This window comes from Eufriesea mexicana, unplaced genomic scaffold (genome assembly GCF_001483705.2).
Source record: "Eufriesea mexicana isolate 0111107269 unplaced genomic scaffold, ASM148370v2 scaffold3528, whole genome shotgun sequence".
NCBI lineage: Eukaryota > Metazoa > Arthropoda > Insecta > Hymenoptera > Apidae > Eufriesea > Eufriesea mexicana.
Genome location: NW_016911540.1, coordinates 103,640 through 115,674, shown reverse-complemented (window position 1 = coordinate 115,674; position 12,035 = coordinate 103,640). Strand labels below are relative to the sequence as shown.

General features: G+C 23.5%; 3 protein-coding genes across 3 annotated transcripts in view; 1 reads left to right on the top strand and 2 right to left on the bottom strand.

Moving 5' to 3' along the window:
* Positions 1–671: 671 nt before the first annotated feature.
* Positions 672–3,218, bottom strand: rogdi (rogdi atypical leucine zipper). The gene is made up of 6 exons (XM_017904985.1): positions 2,967–3,218; positions 2,023–2,094; positions 1,803–1,937; positions 1,461–1,739; positions 912–1,121; positions 672–855 (listed from the first exon to the last, which is right to left on the bottom strand). The coding sequence occupies exons 1-6, from the start codon at positions 3,000–3,002 to the stop codon at positions 787–789; spliced, it is 801 nt and encodes a 266-aa protein (XP_017760474.1). The 5' UTR covers positions 3,003–3,218; the 3' UTR covers positions 672–786.
* Position 3,219: 1 nt separating this feature from the next.
* Positions 3,220–5,760, top strand: LOC108550998 (glutathione S-transferase theta-1). Its single transcript, XM_017904986.1, has 5 exons — positions 3,220–3,330; positions 4,260–4,481; positions 4,840–4,990; positions 5,067–5,247; positions 5,603–5,760. The coding sequence occupies exons 2-5, from the start codon at positions 4,282–4,284 to the stop codon at positions 5,758–5,760; spliced, it is 690 nt and encodes a 229-aa protein (XP_017760475.1). The 5' UTR covers positions 3,220–3,330; positions 4,260–4,281.
* A 3,210-nt stretch (positions 5,761–8,970) lies between these two features.
* The window catches only part of LOC108550974 (uncharacterized), a 10,543-nt gene continuing 7,478 nt past the window's right edge, over positions 8,971–12,035 (bottom strand). Inside the window, exons 4-7 of the mRNA XM_017904950.1 lie at positions 11,479–11,549; positions 11,209–11,407; positions 10,825–11,058; positions 8,971–10,026 (exon numbers count right to left, since the gene is read on the bottom strand). Coding sequence (XP_017760439.1) covers positions 8,971–10,026; positions 10,825–11,058; positions 11,209–11,407; positions 11,479–11,549 — 1,560 coding nt within the window. The remainder of the gene's footprint in view (positions 10,027–10,824; positions 11,059–11,208; positions 11,408–11,478; positions 11,550–12,035) is intronic.

Sequence of the window (12,035 nt, the reverse complement as noted above, 5' to 3'; positions counted from 1 at the left end):
AGTTTGTGATTATTGTAATGCTAAATTCAAATATCTGTATGTAAATATATAGATACAATATGGTGAAAGGAACGTCATACCACGGTAATGTACGTCAACATTTACTAAATAGTATTTTCTTTGGTAAGTAAAATAAATAATTCATTAAAATGTTTTAAATAATAATTGGATATGTAAAATAATTAAAATTAAGAGTTTTAGACTCACATACATTCGTTTAGAAGTAGAATATTACAATTTAATAAAAAGGGAATTATTATAACATTCCGGAAAATCACAGGAGGTATAGTAAACATAGTACTTAACTATTTCATTCATTAATTTAGTAAGAATTTATGACTATTTTTAGATAAATCAGAGCTTTCTACACAAAATCAAAGATTATCATCAAAGAAAATATAACACAATTTAATAGATATAGGCACATACTTAATTGACAAAATACTTTTAAAATCATGAACGACAATAAAGTCTCAGATCTTGTACTAATATACAAGAATTTCTCTTGTTTAAAACTTGCTATGTAAAATGTAATTTCCAACAATGATACAGTATATCAAAGAAAATATACATATGATTCAAAAAAATTATTTCTGAAATTATTTAGGGTATGTTTTCAAAACTAAATGTATATAGTTTAAGGTATGTTTTTAAAACCAAATTTTGTTTGTAAAAACAAAATTCACTAAAAATGCTACCAGAGCATTAAATGTGGTGTACTGTAGTATAGATGTACAAGATTATTTTTTCAACTAAAGATTATTTGAATACTCAAATATATTTTTATTACCAACTCACTGTAGAAGGAACATGTGAACCAACTGTAAAATCTTTATATTGAGAAAAAACACAAATCTGAAAAATATTTCAAATAAGATAAAGAAATTTAGACCAGTATTAATCAAACTAACCTTGTCTTTTAATCGTTGACAAAGTTGTAATGCTATAGTAAGCAATACTAAAGCATTATTTAGCCATGGAACACTGCATTCTGCTTGTTGTGTTTCATACTTTACACTACCATGTGCATTTTCTAACTGATATATTGCTAAAACTAATTTATAACTTTGAATATAAAAACTAATAGCCAAATTTTCTGGAAGATTAGGATTTAATGATTTCTGCAATTAGAGAAATAAAAATTATAAAAGTATAAATTAAATTAAGAGAATATATTATAATTAAAATTAATATATTAAATGATATGACAACCCTTTACAATAGAAATAATATTTTCTTTTCTTTTCTTAAATTGCTTCACTGTGCTATCATTTTTGAGGTTACTTTATAATCTATTTATTTTTACCTATTTTCAAAAATATTATTATATATGAAATAGGGTAAAGGACTACATTTTACACAAACTTTTTAAAATTGAAATAGGTATAATAAAATATAATATGAAGTCCAACTGTAAAGGTTTACTATACATTTAATGTTAATGAGAAACATTCGCTTACCATATTACGACTTTTAATGAGGTCATCAATGGTCTTTTTTCTAGGAACAATTAGACTTGTTCGACTGCGTTGAAGGCAACCAAGTATGTTTCTTAATACATGCATAATTTCATCAGATGTCTTAAAAGGATAGTGACGATCAACATTATCTATATGAGCAATAGCTTGCTGTAAATGATTAGCAGCATCTTGTATCTGCTGCAACTTCCAAGGATGTTCAGTTTGTATACTTGTCTTCATGTTAATGTTTTGCTGACGTTGTACTTTAAAGTTAACTTCCTACAATCATATTCCTGTTAGATAATCATATAATTAGGAATTTTTTAAATTATTAATACTTACTGCATTTGTGATACTGTCACCAGTTAAAACAGCTATACATTTTACTTGGTCATGTGGTGCAGCAAATACAAACCTATCTGTTTTATTATGTTGATCATTACCAAATAACGCTAATGGAAATTTTTGTGCACATTCCTGTAATATAAAATATAGCAAAAACCTTTTTACTTGTTTTATTAATAAGTTCATAATTATATATGTCTCTCTATATATAATATACCATTAAAATATTTCTTAGTTGTGATAATGAAGAATGAACTTCTTCATGAAGCAGCCATTCAAACTCCATTTGCTGAAAAATTACATAATTAAATATAAATCTCTTCATATAATGCAAATATCAATTTAATAAGTATCAATATTAATCTATGTACAAGTGAGCATTAAATAAATAAAAGATATTTAATTATAACTTTCTACTTATTTATTAATTATAAAATATCAAAATAAATTTCAAATATTCAATGTAGAATTGTTATTTATAAGACAGTTTAATACGGTACTTATATATATTTCTTCTTAGATACTATTCGTACACATATTTGCCTTTTTATATTAAAATAATAATATATAAATAACTTAGATTTTATAAAATTAATGAAAGATGAAAACAAAATATTTTTATCTTACTTAGTTTAATTAAATATAAATGAATAAACTATTATACTATTTCTGTACGCAATAATTAAATTAATGACTAAAACTGAAAAATTTTATTAATATTTTATATTATAAATTCAAATGTTTTATAATTATTCAAATAGACCAGATACTACATTAATTTCCAAATGATAAATTACTTTTATATATAAATATGGAATCTACATTCACTAAATAATAAACCTACTTTGAATGAATATTTTTAAATAATGAAATCAGATATGTTGTGAAAAAATAAACATTGTTCCACATTTATGTATATTATTTATGAATTTTTAAAATAAAGCTATCAAATTGTACATTTGAACATATAAATTAGAAATAAATGAGATATTAAATTTATCTATTGATGAGAACATAACCACAAAGAACTTATTTCAACAAGAACAGCAAGAGTAAATTGATTAGTTCGACGATAGATAAGGTACACTATCATCGCGAACTGTGAGACGACGAGGTCGCCTAAGTGATTAGATAAACGGTAGGCAAAGGCAAATAGCTTACGAGATTGTGAGCCTCCTCCTTCTCGCAGTCAGCCATTTTCTGCACCGGGTGATACTTCCACTTGCTTCTTATTTATAAAGTTCTAATCTTTAAAATTCTTTCGTCAATTTCTACTTTTTTCTTAATGCATCTCATTTGTCACTCATTCCGCGAATGAACGTGTCGTCACATTAAACGAAAGATAAATCCGATCATCTTTCTTGATTTGAAATTTTGCAATCTTAAAAAGATAAATCGTTATCATTATAAGATACTCTTACAGTCTAGAATAAGTATGAATTTCTAAAGAAATTAATCTATTGATAAACAAGCACAAACAATCGAAAGTAAAATAGTGGCATTATTCATTTCTTTATCAAAACAAGTAAGTTCATAATATATAAATTTAAAACAGATAAATCAGATAACTTAAATAGTATTTTGTTAAAATTGAATATTTATAAAATTGTTTTATATGTTTAATATGTCACCTTATATAACAAAATTTAGTTATTAAAAGAAATACAGAATTCTAGATGTACATTATTATATCAATATATAAAAATGTATTATCAATAATATATTTCACAAAAAAAAATATATAATTATAAGTATTATATAATTTAAATATTTAATTAATAAAGAGCGATAAAAAAGTGTTTTGATATTTAATGTATATTTATTACACAATTTATTAGACAATTATAATTGAAATTATAAATTTATTGTCCAAGTATATCGCTAGAGTTATCGTAACATTGAGTAATAATACTTACAATATTTATTTTATATTAGCGAAGACTTTTTTAAACCAATTGACAAGAATTTTAATAACTGGAAATATTAAAAATAATATGCTATTAAATTTAAAGTATATATAAATGTAATAAATGTAGTAGAGACGACTAGAAAAAAATAATGATATCATAACCCAAAATATAATTATTGCAAAGAATTCATTGATAATACATATTTTGAGTAAAACCTTGTAGTTTTATGTATTAAATGTATCAAATAACAATAAATATCATTTATTCATAATTTATATACATATTATTTTGTTCCCTGTTTATTTGTATACATATTGTTTGATTGTTTAATCACATTATTTAACCATATACATAATATATAATTGAAACTTTTTAAGTTTCAGTACAAGTCATAAACAATACAAAAACAATATTTTTAATATTATTTTATGTAAATCTTTTTTATTTTTGGATATATTTTAAATTATATTTTAAGTTATATTTTGTTTTAAGAAATTTTTTATTTAATTACATAATATTGTTCATATAATATTTATTTTTATAGATTTAATTTATTTTCACAAATCATGAGCTTAAAATTATACTATGATTTATTATCGCAACCAAGTAGAGCTCTTTATATATTTTTTAAAGTTTGTAATATTCCATTTGAAGCAAAATTGATAAATTTGGCAAAAGGTGAACACCTTACATCAGAGTACCAAAAGATTCATCCATTTCAGAAAGTGCCTGCAATTGAACATAATGGATGTAATATGATTGAAAGGTATAATTATTTTATATTCTTTATAATTTACATAAATAAGAAATTCTCAATAAAATATAAACATTAATTTATTATAAATGTAATGTTTTATTTTATATTTTGTGAAAGAAATAAATTGTATTTAATATTTAAAAATTAATAACTTAAATTAAAATTTCAAATATTATTAATATCTTTTGATAAATTTTAGTTTCAGTTTTTAGGAAAATATAAATAACTAATGCAATACAAAATTTTATTTTGGTTAAAAATATTAATAATCTAAGTTATAAGTAAGAAAATATATAAATTATAATATCTAGAATGACATATCACAATTTAATTTATGAAAAATTTAAAACTAAAATATTTTTTATAGCATTGCAATTTTGAGATATATCTGTAGAGAATTTAAAGTAATTGATCATTGGTATCCTAAAGAATCAGAACTTCAACTTAAGGTTGATGAATATCTTGAATGGCAACATCTTAATGTTAGACTTCATTGTTCTTTGTATTTTATTGTCAAGGTATAATTATTTATAATAGTTTAAGTACATACATATTATATTAGTATTTGTATTAAATATTGTATTTTTGTTTAAGTATTTGATACCAAAATTAACTGGTAAATTACCAGAGCAGGGAAAGGTAATAAAATATAAGAATCGTATGATTGAGGCACTTGATGCTCTTGAAAATGTTTGGTTAAAAGACAGAACATTCTTATCTGGTTCCAAAATCAGCATTGCTGATATTCTTGCATCATGTGAAGTAGAACAAGTTCGTAAGTAATGATATGTAAATTTATTAAAAATAAAATTAAAGTATATATAACGTGAAGAAGATCTCACCAGATAATATTTAATTATTTTATAGCTTTAATAAATATTAATATATCTATATTATTTATATTATAAGCCAAGCAGGAAACACTAAAAATAAAATCTATTTTGTTATAAGTCATACTATTTTAATTTCATTGTTTGACAATACATTTAGTCCATTCTTAAAATTGAATAAAACATTATCATAACTATGATAAATAATAATAAAAGTAATAAAAACCATTATATTATCATAAAAACCTACCTTTTCTTTAAATAATATTTAAATAGAAAAAGTGCAATTTTCAATTGCAGGAATAGTTGGCTATAATCCACATAAGGATAGGCCTCGTGTTGCTGCATGGATGAAAAGGGTTGCAAATGAAACAAGCCCTTATTATCAAGAAGCTCATGTACTTTTAAACAAACTTACAAGTAAAACAGAACAAGATGCATTAAAAAGCAAGTTTTAATAATCATACACTTTTGAATTTATATATTTGAACAGTATACATTTAAAAATTAAAGATACTTTACATTTTTTATATATGTTTTTACAAAATAATACACTTTTATTTGTAATATTTAGATAGTTTAGAGGTTAAAAAATCTAAAGAAAAAAAAAAAAAGGAATGCGATTAAAAAGTTCTTGTATTAAATATATATCAAGTGAACACTCATGGAACAGTGTTTATCATACTGTGTTAATACAGAATAATATACTAATCTTATTGCCTGTTAATGTTATATTAAAAAATATTGTTAAATAAATATATATTATTTTTATTGTTGAATATTTGTAGTACATGAAATGAGGACACATTTCATATCAGGATCCTTGTTTAAATATTAATAGATATTAGAATTTTAAGCAATATTATAAAGTTTATTGTTAAATGCACAGATAAACTGTAATTTTTTAGCACTTTTTTCTCTGTCAAATGTAATATAATTTTTTACAAACATATTATAGACATGACAATCAAAATTCTTACATATATATGTGTTTAAGTTCATGAAATAAAATAAACATTGCATGTATAGCTATACTGACCAAAAATGAAACTCTAAATATACATATTCACAAAATTTTCATTTTTCTATAGTTTTATACTATCAGTTAGATTTTCTTTTTATATTTCTTTCTTCCTCATAATTGATTATTTATAATTGATAGTTGAAGATGTTTTACAAATTTGTAGTCTTCCAAATTTTTATCTTAATTCAAAAATACAAGTAAAATAATCAAAAATACACATTAAATAATGTATACTTTTGTAAATTTGCACATGGACTGGTTTTGGTTTAAAATACATCTATGTTACAAATATAATATGTAAAATATATTAAAAGATGGATAATGTATTTCATTTATTGAATAAATTTAATAGTAAAGTGATGTTTTTCTTGTATCGATAGCTTTATATATAAATATAAAAATACATGAATATATATAGAATAACATCAATACAATATTAAATTTACCCATCAATTAGAATATTAATTCAAACTATTTAGATATACATTAATATATAACATAAATATGTAGGTATTCTTATTTTGAACTACACTAAACTATTCAAAACCATTATTTTCTTCAAATTTAGTATTTTTTCTATTATATTATTTTGACAAAATATTTATAGATTTGTATTTATATGAAATCTTGATTTTATTTTTAACTACAAAATGTGCTAATAAAGTTTGCACAAAAGGTTATATCTTTCATGTGAATTGAATTGTTTCAGTAAATCAACAATTTCTTTGAACATTTCATAATAAATATTAAAATATTTATTAAAATAAACATGCAAATGAATATTTTGTATTTGGCTGTTATTGAATAATATTTATTTAAAGTTAAGATAAGGAAGATTGGTTGTCAAATGTAATATAATTTTTTACAAACATATTATAGACATGACAATCAAAATTCTTACATATATATGTGTTTAAGTTCATGAAATAAAATAAACATTGCATGTATAGCTATACTGACCAAAAATGAAACTCTAAATATACATATTCACAAAATTTTCATTTTTCTATAGTTTTATACTATCAGTTAGATTTTCTTTTTATATTTCTTTCTTCCTCATAATTGATTATTTATAATTGATAGTTGAAGATGTTTTACAAATTTGTAGTCTTCCAAATTTTTATCTTAATTCAAAAATACAAGTAAAATAATCAAAAATACACATTAAATAATGTATACTTTTGTAAATTTGCACATGGACTGGTTTTGGTTTAAAATACATCTATGTTACAAATATAATATGTAAAATATATTAAAAGATGGATAATGTATTTCATTTATTGAATAAATTTAATAGTAAAGTGATGTTTTTCTTGTATCGATAGCTTTATATATAAATATAAAAATACATGAATATATATAGAATAACATCAATACAATATTAAATTTACCCATCAATTAGAATATTAATTCAAACTATTTAGATATACATTAATATATAACATAAATATGTAGGTATTCTTATTTTGAACTACACTAAACTATTCAAAACCATTATTTTCTTCAAATTTAGTATTTTTTCTATTATATTATTTTGACAAAATATTTATAGATTTGTATTTATATGAAATCTTGATTTTATTTTTAACTACAAAATGTGCTAATAAAGTTTGCACAAAAGGTTATATCTTTCATGTGAATTGAATTGTTTCAGTAAATCAACAATTTCTTTGAACATTTCATAATAAATATTAAAATATTTATTAAAATAAACATGCAAATGAATATTTTGTATTTGGCTGTTATTGAATAATATTTATTTAAAGTTAAGATAAGGAAGATTGGAACCTTGTACAGTAATAAAAATTGATTTATTTTCATTCAAATTTTTGAAATGGACTTTATTTGTTTATTTTTGAAAAATTTAATAAATTATATATTTAAATTATAAAATATTATGTTATTTGTTTCATAAATATATATGAAATATTTTCTAAATAAAAATAAAAATTAATAATATAGTTTTGCATGGTAAGGCACAAATTATCACGTTATCTATCAATCTATTTTAGTGTCTTTTCATTAAATAGATATGTCAAATTAGATTATTAATATTGTAAAATTCTTATCAGTTATCATTAATAATAGGCCCTTATTCTTATTACAAATAATTTTATAATCAAAATATAATATTATTTATTTGCTATACATTTGTGTGTTCCTTCATGTGTATGTGTGAATTAAATGTTTCTTAAAGATGAATAAAAACTAGGTTTACATTATATGTAAAGTATAAAACAGGCTGGATACAATAGAACAGTCATGATGAATCATATTTTATTTTATGTTTATATTTCGTTTATATTTGCATTTATTATGTACGTACGTGCATATCAAATTTTGAATGCAAATTAATTATAGAAACAAATAAAAGTAATATTATTGTCATTACTTATATTCGTATAATTTGAAACTGTTAATAGTATGAAATAGAAAAAAATAAATTTGTGAAAAAAACATATAATTTTGTTCTCTTGGAACATAATTTAATGATATTACTGATTAGATTATAATGAATTTATATTTAAGTTATATTCCATACAATGTATATTTTATGTATTAAATCAGTATTTTGAAATTTTCATATGTATGATGTTTTTAAAATGAAATAGAACATATTTTGTATTCTATGGAATGATTAATTCTAATTCACTTTTTTTAATTTTGGCATCTTTTTTGGACATTTTTGTACGTGAACATACCAATGCTTTTCTTGGCATCGTTCATCGCAATAAAATGCCATTTCACATCCTAAGCACTTGAATTTTGGCCCGATAATACCACAATTCGAACATGTAAAATTATGCAAACTATTTGGACTGCGGTTCACTTTACCGAGATGCGGTGTTTTACAATTTCTAGGTTCATTTCCCGATGCATTTTTTGATACTTGTGTGTGCGAAGGAATTAACGGTATCCGGTATGGTGTTGTTGAAACAATAGATGTCATTGTCGTTTGAGCATCATTACTAATAACTGAATTTGTCTGTGCAAAATTATCCGTTGTTTTTACCAGTGCCAATTGATTAAACAAAAAATTTTGCATTTGTTGATATTTCGTACTTTCGTGGTTTTCTTCGTTAAAATTGGTATCTTGTGTTTGATTGATTACATCGCGACTAATAATTGATTTGGTAGAATCTGGCACATGAGATGCTTCTTTATCAATTACATTTGCAATATCAGCGGTCGATAACGTATCTTTGTCAACTCTATTGTATGTTAAAGTATCGCGTTGCCTATCAAAGGAAGCAGCAGCAACAACAGCTGCAGCTGCAGCAGCAGCAACGACATCTGGAATCATTCTGTTCCGAGAAACTTGATTATTTGTTGGATAGCCAATTAAGGGACTTCGTGGCAAGGAATGATATGAAGAAGATAAAGATGGTGGTGATAAAAACAGTGATGGTAAACAGGTTGTGGTACCAATATTGTTAGTATTAGAGTTTCCTCGAAGACGATCAAAATCCAAATTATTTGGATGTTGCAGAGTACTTATCGTTGGGGAGGGATATCTTATAATTGGATCTTGTACTGAAGTAAAACGTTTATCCATATGTTGTATTGATCGCAAACTTTCTTGCATAGGAAAATGATAATCTGGCAAGGAATCTGAATGTAATCGTGAATGATACGGATAAGTACCATAAGGACAAATCGCTGGATGATAATTTAAAGTAGAACCATTGTAAGGGTCAATCTGTAATCAAAAATATGACATTTAAAACTATATATTTTTATAGTATATAAATTTTTGTAGTTTAGTATATGTATATATTTTTATGAGCTTATTGAAAGAAGTTGAGAAACAAAGTAATGATTTGCGAATTATTGTACGTGTTTTATCTAATGAGGTACATAAATTAAAATTAAAACTAGGCTTTATACAAAATGTTTGAAGAAAAATATATTGTTTGTTGATAAAATGTTATCTCTTTACCTTATTTTTAATTTTAATTTATGTATCTCAGAAGATGAAGAATATACAAAAATTTGCAAATGATCACTTCGTTTTTTAACTTTTGCCAGTAACTTATTTTATTTTTTACGACTTTTATCCATAATAAATGTTGGTATATTGTTTTAGTGTACTATTTATCAATCCACAATATTCACATTGATATATTTTGAGTAACAAAGTAAGAATTTTGACAAAACAAAGATTTAAATGTTTTTTGTAAATTTTCATAACAAATTATCACCATTAACAAATAATTTTCACAAAGGGAAAGTAAATAATCTCATGAAGTTTTTAAGGCAATCCTTAAAAGTTCTAATAACCAAAATAATCTAAAAAATAGTAAATAATATATATTTGTTAATAACCTTGAACTTGATGCGATTCTACGACACTAATTGCCACTCGATTGTATTATTCTCCTCTAAATATCTTAATCTACTTGAAAAATTGGAATACTTGTATTTTTATGCGCGTTGTATCTTTCGAGGTCACCATATCTTTAATCTTATCAAGGCGAAAAAATTAAACTTCACTTACAGTGTAATTATTCGGATAAAATTGTGTCATAGGAATAGGTGAACATATGCCAGGACGTAAAGGTGGAACAGCAGCAACAGGTTGTGAAAGAGTCACGGATGCTGCAACATGTTGTAGTTGTTGTTGCTGATGATGGTATTGCCATTTTTCTGCACTACGTTGAGGTGTTGTATTCATCATGTGGTTATTGATATTAGGTCCAATTATCTTTGATATTTCAGGTCTAGAAATTTGCTGCAATAAATTATATAATTATATACAGATTATTTAATAATATAATTCTCTGAAAAATTTTAGGGGACGATAAAATACGTGATAAAATAAAATTTAAGAATAATTATGCAAAATGGAATTAATTAATTCTATTTAAAAAATTACTCTTACAGATGTAGTGCTTTCCGTTGATGCAAACGGGGCATTTCCTGTGGTTTGTAATTTTGGTTTAGTTATTGAAGTTTGTTTTTTCGACATTTGAGCTAACCAGTTACCAAGTGTAGGAAATTGTTCGGTAATGGAATAATTTCCATCATTCCTTTGTTCTGAATCAATCGGCATTTCTTCTCCTTTGTAGTTTTGTCGCAATCTATTATTTGTAAATAAAACGAAATATCACAGTCTAAATAATAACATGTAGTAAGTTTTCATTTAACTTACGTAAGATGTTCTTGATTCAACACCGTCCATGTAGGATCAAATTGAGGTGATTGACTCGAATTCGATGTAACCTGAAACCAATTCAACAATATGTTACGACGTAATCTTGCGAACTAAATTATGTTTATCGTATATGAATCATTATTCGAGTCATGTATAAGATATTTATGTCTGCATATCACTGTTTTCTTCAAAGTATTTACATTCATAGATTGCATAATTCTAATCTTTCCATGTAATTATTTCTTAAGTCGTAAATGGTTAAAAATATTCGGAGTTATTTTATTTTAAGATATTTGATAACACATAATAAAAACGTAATAGAGAAGAAACTAAAATTGTAAACTGATTCTATATATGTTTTACTATTTCCTCTCAGCTTTATCAGAGAGATATTATAATATATCTTGTTTATTCACAAGTATATTTATACTTTTTTTAATTAGCATACAACCTACAATGGAATTTGCGAAATTCTATTAGTAACTTGTCAGAAATATTATAATAAATAAATTACTCGTTGGTAGTCATTTTTACTTTTGTTTCATATTTATTTG

Bases quoted from the DNA above. Each gene is read 5' to 3' on its own strand.
- rogdi (XM_017904985.1), bottom strand. From the start codon at position 3,002: ATGGCTGACTGCGAGAAGGAGGAGGCTCACAATCTC. The intron at 2,095-2,966 runs GTAAGCTATTTG...GTAATTTTTCAG, and splicing joins AGGAGGAGGCTCACAATCTC to CAAATGGAGTTTGAATGGCT. The intron at 1,938-2,022 runs GTATATTATATA...TTTATATTACAG, and splicing joins AACTAAGAAATATTTTAATG to GAATGTGCACAAAAATTTCC.
- LOC108550998 (XM_017904986.1), top strand. From the start codon at position 4,282: ATGAGCTTAAAATTATACTATGATTTATTATCGCAACCAAGTAGAGCT. The intron at 4,482-4,839 runs GTATAATTATTT...TATTTTTTATAG, and splicing joins GGATGTAATATGATTGAAAG to CATTGCAATTTTGAGATATA. The intron at 4,991-5,066 runs GTATAATTATTT...TTTTTGTTTAAG, and splicing joins CTTTGTATTTTATTGTCAAG to TATTTGATACCAAAATTAAC.